Source organism: Melospiza melodia, chromosome 4, assembly GCF_035770615.1.
Source record: "Melospiza melodia melodia isolate bMelMel2 chromosome 4, bMelMel2.pri, whole genome shotgun sequence".
In the NCBI taxonomy this organism is placed as follows: Eukaryota; Metazoa; Chordata; class Aves; order Passeriformes; family Passerellidae; genus Melospiza; species Melospiza melodia.
Window position 1 is genome coordinate 98,017,845 of NC_086197.1, and position 23,863 is coordinate 98,041,707.

General features: G+C 44.1%; 1 protein-coding gene across 20 annotated transcripts in view; it reads left to right on the forward strand.

Annotated features, from left to right (window-relative positions):
* Positions 1-2,228: 2,228 nt before the first annotated feature.
* Positions 2,229-23,863, forward strand: part of C2CD5 (C2 calcium dependent domain containing 5) — a 58,681-nt gene continuing 37,046 nt past the window's right edge. For 7 of the 20 annotated variants that reach the window (XM_063155726.1, XM_063155731.1, XM_063155732.1 and 4 more), the window contains exons 1-9: positions 2,229-2,339; positions 5,506-5,592; positions 8,161-8,332; positions 10,312-10,407; positions 10,867-11,022; positions 11,750-11,948; positions 14,451-14,602; positions 17,434-17,628; positions 20,085-20,170. In XM_063155726.1, the coding sequence (XP_063011796.1) occupies positions 2,250-2,339; positions 5,506-5,592; positions 8,161-8,332; positions 10,312-10,407; positions 10,867-11,022; positions 11,750-11,948; positions 14,451-14,602; positions 17,434-17,628; positions 20,085-20,170 (1,233 nt within the window). In that variant the 5' untranslated portion in view covers positions 2,229-2,249. Of the gene's footprint in view, positions 2,340-5,505; positions 5,593-8,160; positions 8,333-10,311; positions 10,408-10,866; positions 11,023-11,749; positions 11,949-13,415; positions 13,541-14,450; positions 14,603-17,433; positions 17,629-20,084; positions 20,171-23,863 lie in introns of those variants that run through there. The other 13 variants (XM_063155735.1, XM_063155737.1, XM_063155742.1 and 10 more) reach the window with 4 other exon arrangements.

The following is a 23,863-nucleotide window of genomic DNA, read 5'->3' on the forward strand; positions in this document are numbered from 1 at the left end:
GCAGAGCACAAGGGCTCCTTTCTGCTCCTCTGCTGAGCAGCCCAGCGGCACAGCCACAGCCCCAGGGCTCTTGGGAAAAACGCCAATTGCTTGTTTTTAATTTTTTAAAAAAATTAATAGCAATAAAATGGTTAAAAAAATAGTAACACAATAAGAGTAATAACAATTTGGACAATATGAGATAATAGAGACAAAGGGTTACTATGTCTCCAGGTACTTTTTTCTGGGCAGCATGAGCCCAAAAAAGGACCCACGTTAACACCGGATTAACCCTTAAAAGCAACAGCCTGTTGCATATTCATACACCTCATACATGATGCGTAAATTCCATTCAAACTCAGGATTCTGTCTGGTCAGTGTCAGCTTCTTCCTCTGAACCCTAACAGCGCCTTCGAGGCGGGAAGAAGTTCGTTTCTCCTGATAATGGAGCAATAAATTATCCTTCTCTGAAAGATTCAGGTGTCCTGTGGCTGCTATATCCCTGCAAGCCCTTTCTTTAAAAAAAATATCCTACATAGCATCGTTTCTATTTTAACAATTTTTATTACCTAAAACTATATTTACCACAGCACTTAAGAGAATTGAAACAGCATTACTTTGTAACACAACACACATAATATTAATTTTAAAATTTGCGCAAAGCCAATCATAAAACAGATGCATTTTTCACAGGTCTGACACAGCCCCCAGGGTCTCATCCCACCGGCAGGAGCACCCTGTCCCAGCCCCGGCCCCGCTGCCCTGCTCCGTGCCAAGCTCCCGCAGTGCTATGCCCGAACAAAGGGCTTTTTCAGGCATCACAAAGTTACAATCCTCCTTCTCTGATAGCTAAACTCCACCTAATCTATCCGTAATCCCGCAAATACTGTAAATGTTTGTGTTTCGGTTAAGAAAACAAAACAAAGCGATCCCACGGGCGGGCAGGGGGGGGTCGGGGTGCTGTTTTTGGAGCCCTTAAAGGAGATTCCCACTGAATGCCTGGGGATGCAGGCGTGCTCCCGGCTCCCTTTGAACTGGAATCCATGGGAGCAGCTCCTTCCCAGGGCGGGCAGGGCACCGGGTGCGGGTTTCGGGGTGCGGAACGGGGAGTGCAGGATGCGGAATGCAGGATGCGGAATACAGGGTGCGGGTTTCAGGGTGCGGAACGGGGCACGCAGGGTGTGGGACGGGGCGCATACGGTGCGGGTTTCGGGGTCCCGTCCGCTCTGGAGCCGCCCTCGACAGCTCGGCACTCCACCGGTGCCCATCGAGCAGCCGGAGCGCCGCACGGCCCCGAGGCCGCGGGCGCCATCATGGAGCCGGGCACCGCGGCCCCGCGGGTTTAATAAAGCCGGGCTTAGGGGCCGGGCCTGCCCAGGGACAGCCTCAAATACCGGCACGGGTGGGCGGGGGAGCTCCCAGAGAGCAGCTCTGCGGGGAAAGAGCTGCGAGTGGCGCTGGGGCATGAGCTAGGCACGGTTATCAGCCTGTCCTTAGCTGGGAGCGCCGGTGGCGTCCAGGGTACGGCCGGCAGGTGAGGGGAGCCATCCTGCCCTTCAGCCCCAGCCAAGGCACACCTGCACGGCTCCCCAGTAAGGAGGGACAAAGAGCTGCTGGAGAGGGCCACGCGAATGATGTGGGCTCTGGAGTATCCCTAAGGAGAAAGGACTGGGAGCTGGGCTTGTTTATTCTGGGGAAGACTGAGAGGGGATCCCATCAATGCATGTAAATATCTCTGACGGGGCCAGACTTGTCAGGGGTGCCAGTGGCAGAAGAAGGAAGTGAAGCATCAGGAGTTCAACAGTGGCCATGAAGCGAAGCACAAGTTTAATCTCAACACGAGAAAGCGCCTCCTTATGCTGAGAGTGGCAGAGCCCTGGAACAGCCGCCTATCGCGGAGTCTCCCTCTCCTCAGGAAAACCCCCAAGCCAGTTTCCCTGTCCCCTGCTCTGGGTTGGCGTTCCCCCGGGGGGGGCTTGCCCTGGGTGCTCGCCCGAGCTCCCTTCCACCCGGTGATCCCCGGGTGATCAGACGTCGGAACGAGCTGCCCGGGGCTCCCGCCCCGAGCTCCCTTCCAGTCCCCGGTTCTGGGACTCCCTTCCCGCGCGGCAGGCCCCGGCTCCGGGGCTCCGCTCCCGCCGGCCGGGGCGGTGCGGCCCCGCGCATGCGCGGCGGCGGCCGGCGCTCCATGGCACAGGCGCGGTGGCGCTGCCGCTGCGGCCGCGGGAGGAGGAGGAGGAGGAGGAGAGGGGGGGCGCGGCGGGAGGAAGATGCCGGGGAAGCTGAAGGTCAAGATCGTGGCGGGGCGCCATTTGCCGGTGATGGACCGCGCCAGCGACCTCACCGACGCCTTCGTGGAGGTTGGTGGTGGGGCACGGCGGCCGGGCCCGCGCGGCGAGGCACCTGCCGGGCCCGAGCGGCGCTCCGGGAAGCGGAGCGGGGCTGTGGGGCGCGGGCGGGAGCCGCTCCGGGAAGGGGCACCGGCTGTCGGAACGGGCTGCCCGGGGCTGCGGGGGCGGGAGCCGCTCGGCAAGGGGGACCGGCCATCGAGCAAATGCCCGGGCGGTGCGGCCGCCGGCCCCGGAGATGCCCGGGACTCGGTGCCGGTGTGCCCGTGGTGGTCGGGCACAGCTCGGGCTCGGTGATCCCACAGGGCGTTTCCAGCCCAACCGGGTCTCTATCAGACAGACGTGTTGCAAGGAGGGTGGCCAAGTAGCAAAACCATCTTTGAATCAGTTGTGTTGCTGAGTATATGACTAACCAGTGCTTTACTTGGACAGGTTTTACTTTAGAGGCCAATGTTCGTCTTTCCTTTTAAAACATTTGAAATACTAAAATGTTTTCAAAGGGGGATTTTCATCAACAGATACTAATGTTTGTGTGCTTAAATCACTTTATTGCACCCAGAGTATCTAGCTTTAACCTTCTTTGCAGTCTCGTAGTTTGCAGGCAATATGTAGGGTCTTACTAGGAAGGGATTGTGAAATAAGCTGAAGTGCAAAGTGGAATTACTGAAGGCCCAGGTTGGATGGGGCTCTGAGCCATGTGCTCCAGTGGGTGACATCCTGTGCCAGGGGGTTTGAATGAGATGGACTTTCATCCCATAGGTTTGGGACTCTGAGAAAAATCAGAGCTATTTAAAGATGGTGTGCTCTGGAAATGCATGTCTTGTACCCCAAATACTGATTGAAGTGTATCACAAATGAGTGGCTGAAGTTGGCACAATACTGGAGTTAAATACGAAGACAGAATGCCTTTCTAGACCTGTATACACTGGGAAATATGATGCTATTAATATAAAAATAAAATTTGGGTATGTAAGTCCTGATTTAATTTGATGCTGAAAAATTTGGTTGCTGTTAGACTCTAAGGACATTGCTTAATGGGAGAGTAAGCTGGTGGTCAAGTGGGGATGTATTCCAGACTTTCAGAGGAGCAGAAATAGTACATAGTTTTGTTTTATTAAATGAAACTTAGTGTTTCACTGTTTTGTCAGCTGTTTCACTGGTCAGGTTTTAATTTTTAAAGGCTTCTCTTGCAGGCTGCCCGTTAATCCAGTCTGAAATTACAACAACTCTGATGCTTGCTACTAGGAGACAGGGAAAACAGGACTAGCAAATGCAGTTCTCTGAGTTTCATTGGCCTGGTTTTACTCTGTGTCAGGAGAAACATCTCTCCTCCTCTGTGGATCACTGGCTCCCAGCCCTACTGTCAGTGTAGCAAAGCAGATTCTTGAGATTATATAGTAAAATGCTAGTGTGGCAAAGAAAGAAAATAAACATTTTCATCAAGATCAGTTTAGCTGGGTTGCCCTGCAGTGCCATGGGTGTCTTGGCACAGAGAAGGGTGTAGAAATACCCAGGTGGGGGCCTTGCTTTCAGGATGTTAATTAGGAACAGTGTGAAGGAACTTCCCTCTCCCTCTATGGAGTAGGCAATGCAGCAGGTGAGATTTATTGCAAAATAAGTCGGGATTGAAACTCTTGTTTCATTTTTCTGTGTGAGATTGCTGAAAAGCTGCAGTGTGCTTTTCCTTAAATAAAAATGAAAAGCAGATGTTAAGGTTCTAGTTGTTTACTAACCTTACATTTCCTTGTTAAATATTGCAATATGAACTTAGAACTAGAAAGGGAAATGAGAAGAGACCTCAGAGCTCTTACTTGGCTCAGGTCATGCAAAACTTGGGCTTCACTAGTGTGAGCACAATGATCCTTGTCCCAGCTCAGAATATTCTGTTACAATTTCTTCCATAACGTGCTTTTCGCTTTGCACAGCAGCCAGCGGTGTGCTGTTTTATTGTCTGCACCAGCTTCAGTGCCCTGGCTGGAGCACGGGGGAAATTGAGTTACGACTGCCTGGGGCTCTGAGGGAACTGATTTGCTCCCGAGATAACGCCTTAAAATAGGCTGGGTGGAGCTCAGGGCGGTGGGTCCGGGCAGCCTCTGGAGCCAGGGCTGGCGTTTGGTTGGCAGCTGCCTTGCAGCCCGTGCTGGCATCCCTGATTGCGCTGCAGCAAGGGCAGGGTCCCCTCAGCGCTGGAGATGCACCTGTGCAGGATGGTCACTGTTACTGAACGGACCGGGGCGTCACTGCACACTGTCCTGTGCTCGCATCCCGGCCTCAGTTTCCTTTCCAAAATGTGTTTGGCCTTGCAAATGAGAAAAGCTGTCAAAACCTCTGACTCCAGCATTTCTTTTCCATCTGCCTAGGCACTGTTTTCCTTAAGAGTGTTGAATAAATTAGAAAATGTGACTTGGAGTATTTGTAGGTACCCGGTATGAGGTGCAGTGCTCATTTCTTTGAGAAGCAGCATTCAGAGAACGGCAGGTGTTTGGGAATGGTTTGCAATGAGAGCTGCAGAGAAATAAAGGCTCTTCCATGTGCTGTGTGGCTTCCTGATGTATGGAGCATCACAGAAATTCAGTTTCATTTTAAAAAAGGAAATGAGAAGCCCCCACAAAACCCAAATGGGCTTAGCCTGAAATAGATGCCTGTGGAGACCATATGGGTACTGCTGAAATGAGTTATTATGTGGTTGCAGGTGAAATAAGAGATAAAAGCATGGAAAATATTCACTTTTTAGTAGTCCTCTCTCTGTATATATCAAATCCAGTTTGTTTTTATATTTATTTCATCAATTGTCTGTGAAGCTAATTGAGAAATCCTAGAGAGGAGAGTAATAAACTATCAGTGTTTAGAATATTTTTCCTTGTGGAAGGCAAGGAGAGTATGTAAAGTGACTTTGAATAGCCAATATAAGTGGTATTTTTGCCTCTCAAATGATTGAGAGGACAAAAAGAAACAATTTTAGTAGTATGACAGGATGAGAGAGAGGTTGATTGGAAATGTCATTGACATGTGGATACTGATATATATAAATTGAATTTAAAAGCCACTCAGTGAAAAGAAAATGATTTGTTGAAATTTGTATTTGAAATTGTATATTGACTTGTATATATCAATTAAATGAGTTCCAAACTCTTTTTATTAATATTTGTAATTGCTCATTGAATGTTTTTGTTTTTAGGTGAAATTTGGAAATACTACATTTAAGACAGATGTGTATCCCAAATCACTTAATCCTCAGTGGAATTCTGAGTGGTTCAAATTTGAAGTAAGTATTTTTTAAGAGTTGGCCTATAACTGTATAGACACTCTGGTTTAGCTGCCTTAAGGAAGTAATTGCATTTCCAGCAGAGAGCGAGCACTGAGGTGTGTTTGTGTTTGCATGCACAAACCTTTGCAGCAGACCCAGCTCCAGCCAGACCCTGTTTGCCAAGGGCATCTCCGTGGCTTTTGAGGAGTGCTTGGGAAGATAAAAGCTTGCCAGGCTGGATCCAACTGAATGTTGTTCTGTGACTGTCTGTGAAGGTGGGGAAAGGCCTTTTCAGTGCAGTTATCAGTACAAGTCTGTGTAAATAAACAGATATGAAAGTACAGCTGTTCTTGTGGGCTTCTTTTAATTTTAAACAAGGGAAGCTAATTGGTGTTTGAAGTCCTACGTTTGGTGGCAAGGATAATGCAGAGGAGAAAATGGAAAATTCCTCTGTGAAGATGACAAAATAAAGAGCTTGGACAACAATTGCTGTACTTTCTCTTCTGGTTTCCTTATGTAATAATGAGGGCACACAGCATTTTCCTGTAATTGCTTGTTGCTTTTCAGGATCTGATTTGTTGTTGTCCTTTGACATGATGCCCTGAACAAGTGTTTACATGTTTCTTTCACTTTTTTACTACTTAAAAAATGAGGATTATGTTTAGAATAAATTAATTATTGCAACACTTGAATGTGTAGTTCTGGTTCATTTACTGTGCACTAAGGCAATATCACAATTCTGCAAACACTTAGATGAGTCATCCCATTGCAGCTAGCAAACTTAATTCTTGGTTTGTGACATTGATCACAAAAGTTGGTTAAATGGCTGTCTTTGTTCTAAAGAAAATAGTCATTATCTGTAGATGGATTATTGCATTTGTTTAGGAAACTGCATGTGTAGAATTACTGAACTGTTACTGCAGGCTGTGTAAAATACCTGCTGTTAAGCCACTGACCAGTGATGGGAACACCATAAACTTCAGAGCATAGTGGTCCTCTGAGGTATTTCATCTTAAATTTCCTTCCTTTCTTTTCCTATTTATTTATTTGTCTATCAGTATGCATTATGGAGATAGGTGGAGAGTATTTTAAGTGCAACTTACAATACTGTGGAATTTTAAAATGAATATTCTCTGTAATTGTGCTTTTCTGTTCCTCTGCCAGTGATAGCTCAGTTTCCAGGATCTCACCAGTCTCTGAAGGCTGAAACCAAAATGAGTGAGAGTGCTGTTTAGCTTCAGAAGCTGACATTACAGATCTTTCTGTGTGACTGTTCATTACTAACTCTCTCCTCTGCGTTGGTTTTGCAGTGTTTCCCTGCATGTTTTGCATGCAATACTCAGGTTTCTGTTAATGTTTGTGCTGCAGGTGGATGACGAGGAGCTGCAGGACGAGCCCCTGCAGCAGTGTTTCCCTGCATGTTTTGCAATTCTGAGGTTTCTGTTTCTGTTGCAGGTGGATGATGGGGAGCTGCAGGATGAGCCCCTGCAGCAGTGTTTCCCTGCACATGTTGCAATTCTCAGGTTCCTGTTTCTGTTGCAGGTGGATGATGAGGAGCTGCAGGACGAGCCCCTGCAGCTGTGTTTCCCTGCACATGTTGCAATTCTCAGGTTCCTGTTAATGCTGCAGGTGGATGACGAAGAGCTGCAGGATGAGCCCCTGCAGCAGTGTTTCCCTGCACATGTTGCAATTCTCAGGTTCCTGTTAATGTTGCAGGTGGATGATGGGGAGCTGCAGGATGAGCCCCTGCAGCACAGTTTCCCTGCACATGTTGCAATTCTCAGGTTCCTGTTAATGTTGCAGGTGGATGACGAGGAGCTGCAGGATGAGCCCCTGCAGCAGTGTTTGCCTGCACATGTTGCAATACTCAGGTTTCTGTTTCTGTTGCAGGTGGATGATGGGGAGCTGCAGGATGAGCCCCTGCAGCACAGTTTCCCTGCACATGTTGCAATTCTCAGGTTTCTGTTAATGTTGCAGGTGGATGACGAGGAGCTGCAGGATGAGCCCCTGCAGCTGTGTTTCCCTGCACATTTTGCAATTCTGAGGTTTCTGTTTCTGTTGCAGGTGGATGATGGGGAGCTGCAGGACGAGCCCCTGCAGCTGTGTTTCCCTGCACATGTTGCAATTCTCAGGTTCCTGTTTCTGTTGCAGGTGGATGATGAGGAGCTGCAGGACGAGCCCCTGCAGCACAGTTTCCCTGCACATTTTGCAATTCTGAGGTTTCTGTTTCTGTTGCAGGTGGATGATGGGGAGCTGCAGGATGAGCCCCTGCAGCAGTGTTTCCCTGCACATGTTGCAATTCTCAGGTTCCTGTTTCTGTTGCAGGTGGATGATGGGGAGCTGCAGGACGAGCCCCTGCAGCTGTGTTTCCCTGCACATGTTGCAATTCTCAGGTTCCTGTTTCTGTTGCAGGTGGATGATGGGGAGCTGCAGGACGAGCCCCTGCAGCACAGTTTCCCTGCACATGTTGCAATTCTCAGGTTCCTGTTTCTGTTGCAGGTGGATGATGGGGAGCTGCAGGACGAGCCCCTGCAGCAGAGTTTCCCTGCATGTTTTGCAATACTCAGGTTTCTGTTTCTGTTTCAGGTGGATGACGAGGAGCTGCAGGACGAGCCCCTGCAGATCACAGTCCTGGACCATGACACGTACAGTGCCAACGATGCCATTGGCAAGGTGTACATAGACATCGACCCTCTGCTCTACAGTGAGGCTGCCACGGTCATTTCAGGCTGGTTTCCAATTTATGATACCATTCATGGTAAGCTTTGCTCATTTAAAACAGGCTTCTTTGGGATCTAATCTGCTTCGTACAATCTCATAAGCTGCATTCAGAAATTGTAATAACTTCAGCTTTGGAGCTGGAAAACTACTTTCCTGGCTTTTTTCCCCTGTATTTTCTGACATGACCAAATTTCTGGCAGGGGAGTAAAGACTGCTGCTTGGCAGAATGCCTTCCATAGGACTTGTGACAAGTGGGAAAACATCTTCACTAGTTACTGCAGATTTCTGATTAAAAAAAGGACTCAGACATATTTGTCTAATTACCACATGTTTGCTAAACAAGTGTAATTTTGCTGGGGTTACTTGAAGTGTGCCTTCCTGGGATTTGGGATAACCTTCACTTGAGATGAAGGGACAAGGATGTGAGATATCTTCAGCAGGATGAAATCCCTTTTCCCTGCAGTAAGTGCTCTCAGTACTGGTGGATTTCATCAGAATGTTTTGAAGGCATGAGAAAATAAACACAATATTTTTGCTTTTGATTTGGATGGAACAGCTTTTGTCTCAGAGAGCCAATGTCAGTTTAGAGCGATTAACTTGGATACCTTTGTGCAGAACATCTCTGTGGCTGCCATTGTCCCCCTCCTTTGTTATTCAGGGTGAATTAAATGACCTAATGATGTTCAAAGCTAATTATAAATCATTGTTGGGAAATAATTAATAATGTTCACCAGATGCTCATCATAACTGACGCACACTATTTTTTGCATTTAAACCAGTTATAACGAGCAGAAATATTAAGAAATATTGCAAAAATACTGGGGTTTTTAAATTACCTTTTTATCCTATGCCCATTCTCCTATCACACATTCTCTTCTGGAGCTAAATTATGCAAACACTTGTTTCAGGATGTGTACAGCTGGTAGGTTAGAGAGTTAGATTTCTCTACATTTTTCCAGATATGTTGGTATTTCATGGCTTTTTTCTATGTAAGTAAAATTATAATTCTTTCATTTTCATGCTCATAGCACTAGATTCTAATTATGTTGGTTCTTGGCAACCATTAATTGAGCTTCCTTAAAAAAGAATAAATATGATGTTCATAAGTTTGTATTTAATTTTTTTTCTTTCACATCAACATGATTGTTTGTGAAAATGTTTAACCCTGGGGCATTTTCTGTTACAATAACTGAAGGCTTCTTCCTGTTGGCATTTTGGAAGGGAGATGCAGCTGATTTTATTGCAGCAATGTCTGAGCTGAACAACAAATCCAGTGCTGCTGTTTCAGTGTCATGTGCTGGTGTGATAAAGGCTTCTGAAGACACAAGAGATCAGACTCATCAAGAAGTTTAGCCCTCAATATGTCAGAATCTGTAATGTGTGAAATGATTTTGATACTGGGTGGGGAAAAGAAGAAAAAGCTCAGAACACGAAAGTAGGGAAGTCAAAAAAGAATTGTTCTGTGTTAGAAAATATTCCATTTCTAGTAAGGTTTAATCATAGTTGAAAATTAACATTTGTCTAAAAGGAGTATAATACCTTATTTTTATGTATTTCTTGTCCCAGTTAAAGTATTTTACAAACACTTCCTGTGTCACTTTGTGGTTCTAGAAAGAACCATAAATATTTCTCCTTGGGCTGAACTTCAGAGGGGAGCTTTGCTGCAGTTCTGAAATGGTTTCAGGCAGGAAACTGAGCAGAGAGAGCCCCCTGCAGCAGAGGCCACTGCAGCATCAAGAAGCTGATGGCTTCTCCTTCCCCAGTCCCCTCTTATTTATAAAGTTCTGTTTGGTGCAGACAGGCATTTGGGGAGTGTTGCTTTCATTGTGCCACAGGCTGGGCAGAGCTAGAAACTTCCTCTGAGCCAGTGTCTGTGCAGCAGACCTGAGGCAAGGCTATGGCTCCCTGCTCCTCTGGCATGAATTACTCATAACAGGAAATCATTTATAGGTCTGGTTTTGTATTGATGCAGTTACATTGTTGTAACTTCTGGTGTTGCATGGTTTTTATTGATAGGTATACGTGGGGAGATCAACGTGGTGGTGAAAGTAGATCTCTTCAATGATTTAAACAGATTTAGGCAGTCATCCTGTGGCGTCAAATTTTTTTGCAGTAAGTAGAGGAAAAAAAGTTTATTTGAACAAAAACTTTGTCCCTCCTTTTCTTTCTTTGCCTCTTCTGTCTCCCTTCCCATGGCACGGAAGGGAGCTCATTGCATAAACCTAGTGCAGATAACATTAACACAAATGGTGTTTCTTTTTTAACACATTTTTACTGTTCACATTTCCAAATAATGTAAATAACTGATGGGATTTTTTTAATGTCCAGAAGTTGCATTTCAGTGCCTGTGGTGTTATTTTGGGTCCATGTCCTTTTAAAGAGGCCCAAAGTGAAAAGGTTCCATAAAGGTACATGCTGTAACTGGTACACTGGACAGTTACCTTGCCAGGGCGTGTCCACGTTTCCACAGAACGTGGTCTGGATGAAATCCTTGTGAGGTGTAACGTGATGTTTGTGTTGCTGTGCCTGGCTCGGAGGCTGTCTCACCCCTTTGCTGTGTGTCTGTCCCAGCCACGTCCATCCCCAAGTGCTACCGGGCCGTGGTGATCCACGGCTTCGTGGAGGAGCTGGTGGTGAACGAGGACCCCGAGTACCAGTGGATCGACCGCATCCGCACGCCGCGCGCCTCCAACGAGGCCCGCCAGAGGCTCATCTCGCTCATGTCAGGTACTGCCTGCCACTGCCCCTCAGCGTGCAGGGATCAGCCCCTCCTCCTCACTTATTACCAAGGCAGTCCAGCTACACAGAACCCGTAGTTTTTTACTTATGTCCTCCTACAAAAGCATCAGCGACAAACCAGTTTCTTACAGTCACGGCCTTTCGGTCCTTGTGTGCAGTTAGTAGGAGTGGCAGTGTTTGGTTTGCAGCAGAGGGGCCAAAAGTAGGAAATAAGATGAACTATATTAAATAAATTGGTAAATGAAGAAATTATAGGTGCTTGTTCATATAGATTTTAAAGATGTTGCATTGTTTTGACGTATTATATATTATGTATTATTATATTATGTATTTTTGTTGTATTGAAGTACTAAATATGAAGTATTTAGAAACTTATGTGCGTTCCACAGCACATCTTGACCTCTCTCTGAATAAGTAGAAAAAAGGAAAAAAAAAGCCTACTGGAAATAAAGACTAGTGGGAAAAACCTCTGAAATGACATGTTCCTTTGGCAGTCAGAGTGGATTTGGAGAGAAGAGCAAAAAGCTGGGTAAGGGATTGGTATCACACAGTGTTGTAGGAAACAGAAGTTTTGCTGGCTCCTTGGCCAGCCATGTAGGATTGGATTTATTACCTGTTCTGCTGACTTGGCTGGCACTCCAAAAGCTGGGTCAAAGACTACAAAAGAGAATAGGAATTCGCTGCAACTCTGAGCTCTTTACCTTTTGTTTTGTAGGTGAATTGCAAAGGAAGATTGGCTTGAAGGTGCTTGAAATGAGAGGAAATGCTGTTGTTGGATATTTGCAGTGTTTTGATTTGGAGGGAGAGTCTGGACTCGTAGTGAGAGCCATAGGAACAGCCTGCACGTTGGATAAATTAAGTAACACATCAGCATTTTTACCTGCATGTAACTCCCCATCCAAAGAAATGAAGGAGTAAGTATGAATTAGTAGCTTGTAGGGAAACAAGTTTCACCTCTCTTCCTTTCATACTCATTCAGTTTTTCATAACCAGTGTGATTTCTTTTTTCCCCAGAATGTTTTTCTTTTGTAGTTTTATTTGTCTGCAATAAGTTTTCTATTCCACAATTCTGAAATGTTTTAGGTTGGATGAGTTACTTCCGTAGAGGCTGGAGTGGTAGTTCTTACTTAAGATGACTTTCTTTGTAGTTATGTAGCCATAGTACTACATATCCTTGTGATCCACCAGTTTAGCTCTAATTAGTTCTGCTTTGATGCTGTGTTTGTGCAATGAACATTTCAGTGAGGACCTCTCACAAATATACTTTTGGTTCAAGCTTAAATGTTTATAAGTGTATTTCTAACTGTATAACAGAAGATAAATTTTGAATTCTGATTGTTCTTTCAGTGATTTAGACAATGACCCCAGAGGTCTCATCTTTTGTATGCTTTCCTTTTTACTGTTGTAAAACAAGGAGGACTATGGCAAAACAGGTAGACAGTGAACTTGCAGAGAAATCTTTTTACGATGAGAATTAGAATTTTGTGATTTTTGTCATATGCACTGCAGCACCAAACGGTTTGAATGTTTTGATATGCATACAAATTAATAGAAATATACTTGCAGTTTTCTTTCAACTGTTGCTACATTTTTGCATGGATAAATTAGTTATTTTCTGCTTGGTAGGCAGCAATACAGGAAGGAAAAAACTGCACCAAGAAGTGTATTACATATCCTGTATTTCTAGATGTATTAATTGAAGTAGCCATTTTCATTAACTTGAACTGTTCCGTCACTGCAAGAGAGGTGAGGCATTTTTGTTGTGCAGGCATCAATTGCTCTGCAAAATTTGCAAAATATGAGCTGACTTTTAAAAATTACTGGTTTCTATTTCATGGCATAGCTTGTTTGACTTGCCTTGATTTTAAAAAATTGCCTTTAAAAGAACTTCAGGATGCAGTGCAGCATAGAGCAACAGCATGGTGTTTAAAAACATAAAAGGTAGACCTAGTAATTATCAACTTAAAAAGCACCCATAAATAAACCAGTGGCTTTCACTCTGCAGCAAAATGTGGAAATTCCACCTCCCAAATTATCCATGTTCGCCTTGGTGATGGATATTGTCGCAGTTCAAAAAATGGGAATGTTTCTCTAAGGCAGCAAAATCAACTACTTTGACTCTTGTTATTCTTGGCTTTACTAACTCGATGGCCTGTTGCCAGAAATCAATGATGCAGTCGCAAGCAAGTGCTTGAGCTGTTCCTTTCCCTCCTTTTATTTCCTCTGGACTCTTGCATGCTAGGAATTGCAATTCTTAGAGTCTGCTTAGAGTAAGAGATCTCCTGTGTCTAAACTTCCCTGAAAGCATTGGTAACATAACTCTGCAACCTGTTTGTGTGTATTGTTTTCTTTTCTCCCGCCCTGGCTGCAAACTCTCTCAGGTCTCCGCTGGTTCACGCGCCCAGCCACGGATGCCGCTCGACCCACAACAGCCCAATTCACACTGCTACTGGCTCACGGCTCACTCAGAACTTCTCTGTGTCTGTTCCCACTCTCATCTACACCGGTACGAGTCTGCTGACACTCGCAGCCGGGCGGCCGCAGGCGCAGTGCCCCCGGGGCAGGCAGGCAGGGCAGGCAGGCACCGCCCGCCCTCGCTGCTCCCGGGACGCGCCTGCTGCTCCCGGGGTGCTGCAGCTCACGGAAACGCAGGATAGGCTCTTGGACGCGCCTCGGGTCTCTTCCACAAGGCCACGCTCTTCCCTTTCACACGCTCTTGCTTCTGGGAAATTAACTAAAACAGTAAGGTGATGTGACTGGGGAACGGTGATTTGAGCTCCCAATTGCTTTCAAACATCGTTCACATACAGTAGGCTTTGAAATGGTTCTAGGAAGGGTCTGTGCCATTTGTGGAAGAGATGGTTTTAGGGAGCAGGTAAGTCAAGCTGTGCATAAATAAACTGTTTGTCAATAGAGTTGTTCCCATAAAGATTCTCCTCTTTGCTCTGTTTTTAGCTGTGGCATGCTGCTGATGCTATAGGATAAGGAAACAGATCTCTTTTTCTTTTACCTTACAATGCATATGTGTATATACATAAATGTATAAATATGTATAAACACAGCTATAATTTGAAATCATTTTTCTTTATTGAACTAACTCAAAGCATTGTGTATTCGACCAGATTTTTAAGCCATAAACTTCTCAATTTTTTTATTTTGCATATATATATATTTTTTTGTCACATCTCATGCCTTTCATTTGGCTTAATTGTTTCATTGTAGATGACGAGCATCTGTGTGTAGGATGCTGAGAGGGTAAAACAGCATTTCTTTGCCTCTGGCCTCATTCCCAGCCTCGCTCCTAAGGAATAGCTGCTGGCCCTGCCCCAATCCCATCCTGGTGTTTGGATCATGCTGCTGTCAGCCAGGTCCTTTGGCACAGGATTACTGAATATGTTTCCACCTTCTTCTGGCAGGATTCCTTTCAATGAAGATCCCAATCCCAATACATATTCATCAGGACCCTCCACCCCTCTGAAAAACCAAACCTATTCCTTTTCACCTTCCAAGTCCTACAGTCGACAGTCCTCTTCTTCTGACACAGATTTGAGTTTGACACCCAAAACTGGTAAGGCACTTCCACCCACTTTTTGTTTAAGTTGTTTCTCTTTTTATATTTTCATTCAACCCCTTTTGCTTTTTGGCATTTAAGTTATCAAAATGATGTGAAAATTGGAGACCCCATGCAGCACACCTCAAGCTCTAAAGGTTTCTGCAGGGTCAAAATTTCAGTCCTGCCTGTATTTCCACTGTCCTGGATAACATGAAAATGGCTTTTGTAACACAACTGTGTTGTGTTGAAGTCGAAATAAAACATCTCAGAGCATTAAGGGAGTCCGAAGTAATTGCCTTTTCCTTATTTCCTCCATTTCATATCACAGACCATAGGAGTGTATTTCTCACCACCATGTGTTAAGGATGGTGTTACTAAAACCATGTACCCTTCAAGCCTGCTGTGTTGGGCCCTAAGCTAACTGCATGCATTTGTCTAATTTTGAACTCCCTTTTGCAAATTCAAAACTAGAAATGTAGCAGCCACTGTCTTTTTATTCTCTTGGTATATGGAAATAGCTTTACATACACAGTATACACTTTCAAGGTAGCTTAAATTACATTAGAAGTAATCCAGCCATCTTCAAAAAGCATTTTTCTTTTCCCATTGCTTTATCATAATTTTTTTCAACTTGTTTTGTTCTCCCTCCTTATTTTTTAGTCTGTGGTTAAAATCATGTCAGTAATAATGTCAGCAAAACTCAAAGAATTATTGTATGTTTATTTTTCATTCTATGACCAATGCTGTGAATTTTGCAACCCTGGGGCAAAGTATTTTGTAAAATTGTATATAGAAGTATGGTTAGTTTTTAAATGATGTTTTAAATTGTGGTGTTTGAAGCCCAGAACATCCTTGGCTCCATATAATGAGTCAAATTTTAAGCATATTAAAGTGGTTGATAGCACTTCTTTCAAGAATTTTTCCTACCAGGTGAATTGAATATTACATACAAATGGAATTGTATTAAATATTTAATGTAGTTTATTCCCTATATGTGTTAAAAATATTCCCAATTAGCAAGCTGTCTTTCTTAGTGCTGTCTTCTCTATCCCATTTTTAAAACAAACAAGCAAGAAAAAGCACACTTTAGTTTTTGTTCTTTTCAAAGGGTGTCTGTCCTCAGGGTAACCTATGGTGGTCACTCAATTAAAGGACCTACAGGTATAACTGGATGCTTATTTCTTGGGAGCACCCCAAATTCAGGTGTTTGGCTTACTGAATGTTTGAAAACTTGTTTCTTTTGATCAGATGTCCGTGGTAAAGATGATGTCATGTACAGGATTTAAATGTGACATAGGTGGTCATCTGTCTAGATGTGAGAGTTGTGAGTTTAGGCATGTGCAGCTCACTGTGAATGTGTGAAGGTTTTAAAGCAGCAGCCTCATGTATTTCCTGGCAGTGTTAGGTAGGTGATAAATCCCGCTGGTTTTGGTCAGCTCCTTCAGAACTGAAACAGATTGTCATTGGTGCCTCTTGTTTGGAGGGGTTTTTCAAGTATGTAAAGATATTTTTACCTATCTTTCTAGTATTAAAGCAAACAGTGGGCATAGTTTTGCTTATTAGCACTGCCTTTTTGACAACTTTTAACTATGCTGCTGAAACTTGTCCAGAGAGGATTTTCTAGTTACATTTAAACATGCTGTGTCTTGCTATGACAAACTCAATTTTGAATCTTAATAGATTAAAGGACAACACCTCATGAGTAATCTGTTTTACCCAAAATTTGGTGATATGCAGAAGATACTTCCATAACATACTAAATTCAGTATGCTGTTCTTAACAATTACTGTATATGTTTAGACCTCTGTTTTCATTTCCTGAGGCTGTTACCAAGTTCAGGTATCTCAGTGTATAAGTTGATCTCAGTAGTTAAATAAGGTTAAAGAAATGCAGTCTTCTCATGTGACACATCTGATGTTACCAGGTTCGAGGTGGCCATTACTCAGGGTGGCTGATGTGCAAAAAGAAGTATTTTCTGCTATTTCTGCAGTATATTGTATTCTCCTTCATTTCTCAGTCAGGCAGTTAGTGTGCTGACATGTCTGAGATGGACATTAACCTGGAGGAGCAGTGCAGATACCACCATTTCCAGTAGGAGTAACAAACACTGGAGGCTGCAACTTGGATCTGCTTAAGCATCTCATTTTCAATAGCTCCAAATCTGCAGAATATTACCTTGATGTCTTCTGTGAAATGCACTTGTGCTTGTGTTATCCATTCTGGTCTATAAATACATTTGCTGAATTTGGGGTTGAAGTTAGAATTCTGGGAGCAGGGATATATTTTATGCCACTGCAAATGGACAGAATCAGGCTGACAAAAAGCATGATATTCTTTAATCAGATAATACATTCTGATGTGCCATAGCATATGTTTGGAGGAAATGGGTAAGGTGGGAACTCCTTTACCTGATAGGAACTTGGAATTCTACAAGATTTGTTACTCTAGAAAACCATAAAACAAATCCATGGCCCCTTTGGAAAATAACCTTTTCTACTGAGATAATCCAAGTAATCAGATTAAGTGTGTGCAGAGACTCTGTTGTTTGGGTTTTACTCCATGCTATTTGCTATCAAATTTTGATTGGCATTTACAATGTTTAATTACCATGTCTCTAAAAATTAATTTCAACATAAAGTTAATCAAGTAATGATTTTTAAAGACATGCTTCTCATGTACGTTGTGGAGCTGTATTGTTGTTCCATTTCTTTGTATGTCAAGAAATAATTTGCAGTAAGTGTTGATTCATTTAGAGAAAACAAAAATGCTTCATTTTGATTTCTTTTGTCCGTTTCTTTGGTCATCTTCTGAATCTGCATCTTTGTCTCTATTACTTTCCTCCACAGCACCTTCCCCACAGGGACCTAGGATTTTCCTGTTTCCCAGCTCCCCTACACTCTCTTGTGATTCCCCACATCTAAAAAAGTCCTGTCTCCTCCTCTCGGGGTCTAGCGTTAAACCTCTACACTGTAGCCATGTCAGCCCAGTTGTTCTGAGGAAAAGTGTTTCTTTCACTGAGGAGCTGCTTCTGGCTGCTTCTGGTAGGATCTGTCTATTCTGGCCTTTTGAACAAACTCTGAAGGAAATGTTGTTATTTGATTAACACACAGCTGCTTCTATAACCCTGGGCTTGCTCAGTGAGCCTCTGAAAACTGCTGGCTACATGACTGTGCATTCCATCTCTCACCTCTGCCCCAGAAGCTTGAAACACCTTCAGAACTTCTCAGAGGATTTGAAACAATGCCATTTATGCTACAGAATTACTTCTTTACCCTTGACAAATATCCTTTGCTAACTGGACTGAAATAATTTGCTTTATTTGTAATCCCACACATTGTCCTCACTTTGTTGCTCCTGCATTTTGCATGGAGCTGCTGCCCATTGCACTTGCTCGTGAATTCATTCATAATTTGCTGAAATAATGGTTGTGAGATGCTACCAACTCTGCTTTTTAATTTAACCTTTTAAACAAAGCCCATGCTTTTTATTTTTACTGCCCACTTTTTCATTTCACTGACATGGACTATTTTTATAGATTTCAATTAAGTAATTGTTGATATTCGCTTTTTTTGTACAAACTCTTTTGGTTAGTTTGTATTTTTTGAGTTTGTGTTGTGTGTAGTATTTATGCTATGTTTGTCTGTATTTAGTCTTGTATAGTCCCTGACAGTGATGTTTAGAACCAATGCTAAATAGTAAAAGCAATTTAATCTTGATTAATGGGACTATACAGATACTAATAGTTTTGTTTCCTTATCCAAGAACAGCTAAAAATACTCACTGAAAATTGTAGTGGTTTTATATCTAATTACATGGTAATGGTAGCTTAGTAACTCTTGAAAATGAATTAATCAAGTTAGGAATGAATTTACATACGTTATTAAGTCTGGTATTATTTCTAGATCTCCCAGTCTTTGGTAAAACAAATAACTGCACTTGGATCGATATTTACACTCTTGTTCATCCTTACCAGATTCTTGATCAGAAGGGAAAGGAAACTAGCAAGGAATTATTATTATGTTGAATCGGTTAGAAATTCTGGAGAAGAAAGTCTTGGCTTCATTTCTAACTGTTTGCACTGTGCTGTTTGTATTTCATCCTGCTCCTCACACCTTTCTGTTCTTTATGCTCTGCTTTCCTCTGCTGCTTAGGGGCTTCTTTTAGCTCTGATGGCTTTAGACACAAGGAATAGCAAGGAGAATGTTTCAGGCATGACATGTTACCAAGAGTCACTAGCACTGTGTTTGCTTTAGGGAAAGCACACCTTGGCATGTGTTTGCAGTGCTGTGTGAGCACAGAGCCCCCAGGCCACTGTCAGGCACATAACCTGCAGCTCAGCACACTCTGTGAGGGGACATGTCCCTGCAAGTAATGCTACAACACAGGTGTTTGTGCACTGAGCAGCTTCCCCTGCACAAACCTGCTGTGCCCAGCTAATGGAACAGCAAAGGTGTCAGTGCACAGCATCAGGTTCCTCTGCACAAACCCCCTGTGCGCAGGTAATGCCACAGCAAGCATGTTGCTGCACTGAGCAGCTTGCTGTGTACAGGTAACGCCCCAGCAAAGGTGTTTGTGCACAATCAGAGCACCTTCCTCTGCACAAACCCCCTGTGCTATGGGGAGGGCTGGAGGTGAAACTCTGAAAGAAGGAAAGAAAGAATTACCATGTTATGCCAAATTGGAGTTTATCTTGTGTTCATAATCTGCAGGTTATGTGTGTGCCAATCTAGTCATCAAATAAGTGTAGTTTTAAATGCTGAGCAGTAGTAGCCCCTATTTTATTCAATCAGATGAGTATTTCATAGTGTAAAATAATTTCGAATTGTTTTCAGAGCTTGTATTCAAATCAAAGGATATGCATTGCCTTTGTGCTTTCTTCTTGCTCCTAAACATGCATTATGTAACTGCTGCTGTAATTATGTGTACAGTCTCCTACTTGTAGTTAGGAAAGGTGATTTAGTTACCTGAAACTCTCTGAACACCAGATTTTTATTACTTTTATTAAATAAAAATATTGTAATAATATTAGTGAGAGATATACAACTATAGAGTAGTCTGACAGAGAAACTTTTTGATAAGGGCAGATAATCCGGTTATATAAAAACTTAAAGTGGAAATTAGATCTCTATTAAAATCATAGGCAAAAAGTCATACAAAAAAATTCTGTGTTGTAGGTGAGAATTTTAAACCCACATCTTTAAGTTTTTATATTTTAAAATTGATTTTCATTCAGGTTGACAGCAGGAAAAAAAATCTTAGATGGGGGGGGGTTTGTTCAAATACTATAAAGTCACTGCTAGTTGTGTGAGAAGGAAAACCTACAACAACTCTCAAATCAAAATTAAATTTTTGATGCTTTTTTTTTTCTTAGCAATTAAAATTATGGGGAAAATTAGACTGTTTTCAATTACTCATTTTTATCTATTTTGAACTCACTCTTTGATTACAAATTATAATCTATGTTTCTTTGAATGTCATTTGTACTGATATTCTTCAGGAATGGGCAGTGGGAGTGCTGGAAAAGAAGGGGGGCCATTTAAAACTCTTTTAAGACAACAGACTCAGTCAGCTCTGGAACAAAGGGTAAGGCATTGTACACTTCATTTCTGGTTTACTGAAGTGAAAATTTATCTTGTAAGTTAATGTTTGCTGTTACTTGCTGTTTGAAAACATGTAAGTTTTGGTCTGAACTTAGTACAAGTGTTGACTGTTTTATAGCTCTTTTATACACAAATTATTTAAATATTAATTTATTACTAAAGCAGTGGGAAAAGTGGAGCAATTAACTATGCACAGCACTCGAGTAATTCCAGTGGTATTAAGAAGTTATGGGAGAAATTACTGATGTGTGGTCTCTGAGAGGTGCTGATGCATGTTAAGTTTAACACTTGAGAAAAGACATGATGATAAAGTGTTTACAAAAGCTAAATTCAGAAACATTGGCATAGCTTTAAACAAGCTGAAAATCTCATTTAGGTTTGGGAAAAGTTTCAGGTTTTGTGAATGGAGTTGTTACCTTGTGCCCCATTCAATGGAGTAGACGGTAGCCTTTAATTGGGGACTTGAATCTGAGCTACCTGACAAGCAGTAAAAAGGCATTTATAGATTTAAACTTTTCCTTTATTAGACTAAAAATGTCATCTGTCATTATACTGAATAGAATATATGATGAAAATAGTGGTTTTAATTGTTTACATTTATAATGAGTAATTGCAACTTTTTTTTATAAGCTATACAGTGCTTTGATCAAAATGTTGATAATGAGGTATCTTGGAGGAAGAAATGGGAGTATATTCTTACTCAGGAATAAATGTATTGCACCTAAGTGTGGTGGTGTTCACAGGGGTCTTAGGATGAGGGAAGAGATGAGAATGTTGACTCCATGTTTCAGAAGGCTGATTTATTATTTTATGGTATTTATTATATTAAAACAATACTAAAAGAATAGAAGAAAGGATTTCATCAGAAGGCTGGCTAAGAATAGAAAAAGCATGATAACAAAGGCTTGTGACTGCCTTGACACAGTCAGGACAGCTGGGCTGTGATTGGCCACTAATTAGAAACAGCCACATGAGACCAATCACAGATGCACCTGTTGCATTCCACAGCAGCAGATAACCATGCTGTGGGGTGTGAGTGTGCACACACACAGACCCAGGGGCCTGCCTGCAGTGAGGGTGACAGCCCTGCAGCTGTGGGGTGTGAGTGTGCACACACACAGACAGGGGACTGCCTGCGGTGAGGGTGACAGCCCTGCAGCTGTGGGGTGTGAGTGTGCACACACAGACACAGGGGCCTGCCTGCAGTGAGGGTGACAGCCTTGCAGCTCTGGGGTGTGAGTGTGCACACACACAGACAGGGGCCTGCCTGCAGTGAGGGTGACAGACCTGCAGCTGTGGGGTGTGAGTGTGCACACACAGACACAGGGGCCTGCCTGCAGTGAGGGTGACAGCCTTGCAGCTCTGGGGTGTGAGTGTGCACACACACAGACAGGGGCCTGCCTGCAGTGAGGGTGACAGCCCTGCAGCTGTGGGGTGTGAGTGTGCACACACAGACACAGGGGCCTGCCTGCAGTGAGGGTGACAGCCCTGCAGCTCTGGGGTGTGAGTGTGCACACACACAGACACAGGGGCCTGCCTGCAGTGAGGGTGACAGCCCTGCAGCTGTGGGGTGCCATGGGCACTGTGCACACACACAGACACAGGGGCCTGCCTGCAGTGAGGGTGACAGCCCTGCAGCTGTGGGGTGTGAGTGTGCACACACACAGACAGGGGCCTGCCTGCGGTGAGGGTGACAGCCCTGCAGCTGTGGGGTGCCATGGGCACTGTGCACACACACAGACAGGGGCCTGCCTGCAGTGAGGGTGACAGCCCTGCAGCTGTGGGGTGTGATGGGCTCTGTGCACACACACAGACAGGGGCCTGCCTGCAGTGAGGGTGACAGCCCTGCAGCTGTGGGGTGTGATGGGCTCTGTGCACACACACAGACAGGGGCCTGCCTGCAGTGAGGGTGACAGCCCTGCAGCTGTGGGGTGTGAGTGTGCACACACAGACACAGGGGCCTGCCTGCAGTGAGGGTGACAGCCCTGCAGCTGTGGGGTGTGATGGGCTCTGTGCACACACACAGACAGGGGCCTGCCTGCAGTGAGGGTGACAGCCCTGCAGCTGTGGGGTGTGAGTGTGCACACACACAGACAGGGGCCTGCCTGCGGTGAGGGTGACAGCCCTGCAGCTGTGGGGTGCCATGGGCACTGTGCACACACACAGACAGGGGCCTGCCTGCAGTGAGGGTGACAGCCCTGCAGCTGTGGGGTGCCATGGGCACTGTGCACACACAGACACAGGGGCCTGCCTGCAGTGAGGGTGACAGCCCTGCAGCTGTGGGGTGCCATGGGCACTGTGCACACACACAGACAGGGGCCTGCCTGCAGTGAGGGTGACAGCCCTGCAGCTGTGGGGTGCCATGGGCACTGTGCACACACACAGACAGGGGCCTGCCTGCAGTGAGGGTGACAGCCCTGCAGCTGTGGGGTGTGATGGGCTCTGTGCACACACACAGACAGGGGCCTGCCTGCAGTGAGGGTGACAGCCCTGCAGCTGTGGGGTGCCATGGGCTCTGTGCACACACACAGACAGGGGCCTGCCTGCAGTGAGGGTGACAGCCCTGCAGCTGTGGGGTGCCATGGGCACTGTGCACACACACAGACAGGGGCCTGCCTGCAGTGAGGGTGACAGCCCTGCAGCTGTGGGGTGTGATGGGCACTGTGCACACACACAGACCCAGGGGCCTGCCTGCAGTGAGGGTGACTCTGCTCTCCTCTCTTGTGCTCCGTGGCTAAGGGAGGATCGCCCCGCAGGTTCTGTGCCAGGCGGGTACGTTGGAACAAACACGACCCCTCAGCCCTTCCCTGCTACTGGGGGTTCTTAAAGCACCAGCTCACATATGGGGCTTGGGAGCCTTTGCAGATTCCTTTGGGATTTTGTTCATGCAGACTTGTTTTAATTTGTTGGTTTTAAGAGCATTTTTTAGATCGGTGTGTTTTGCATGTTTATACATTTCAGTTAATGTTTTAGTTTAGGTATGAATATAAATCCATGGCTTTTTGCTTTTAATTTTTTTATTTGGCGGAAGTAATGCATTAAAGCAAGCCTTTTTTCTGTCTGTCTTTGATTTTGCTTGCATTTAGACTTTCCATGGCTGATGTTTTTATTTCCTTAGGAAGCTCTTTGAAGACAATAAAAAATGTAAATTAAGAGCCCTTAATGTATTTTTATAGCCTGAATTATTTGCATGTTATTTTGACAAGGTCTTTGTATCAGCTAGTAGAAAAAAGATACTGTAAAATGGGATGGAGACATATGTCTGTTATTGATGTAACAGCAAAGCAAAATACATTCATTCTGTCTTCTGAAAATTTCACATTGGATGTGGTTTTCCTGTGGTGTTACCTCTTTTGGTTGCCTTGAAGTTGAGTTAACTGGAATGAATAACATCTATAACTTATTTTGTCAGTTTTAGTGTGCTACACACATAGACAGTGCACTCTACTTGTCTGGATTACTTAGGATAGCAAGTATTTGGGAGAACCAAGAATAAATTCAGTGTATATAATGCAGTTTCACAGGTATTAGATATATCATAAAATCCCAGAATACTTTAAGGGACCTTAATGGTCATCTTATTCCAACCACCCTGCCTTGGGCAGGGACGCATTCCATGAGACCAGCTTGCTCAAACAGTTCTTTTGAGTCCTAGATTATTGGGATATATGGTAGT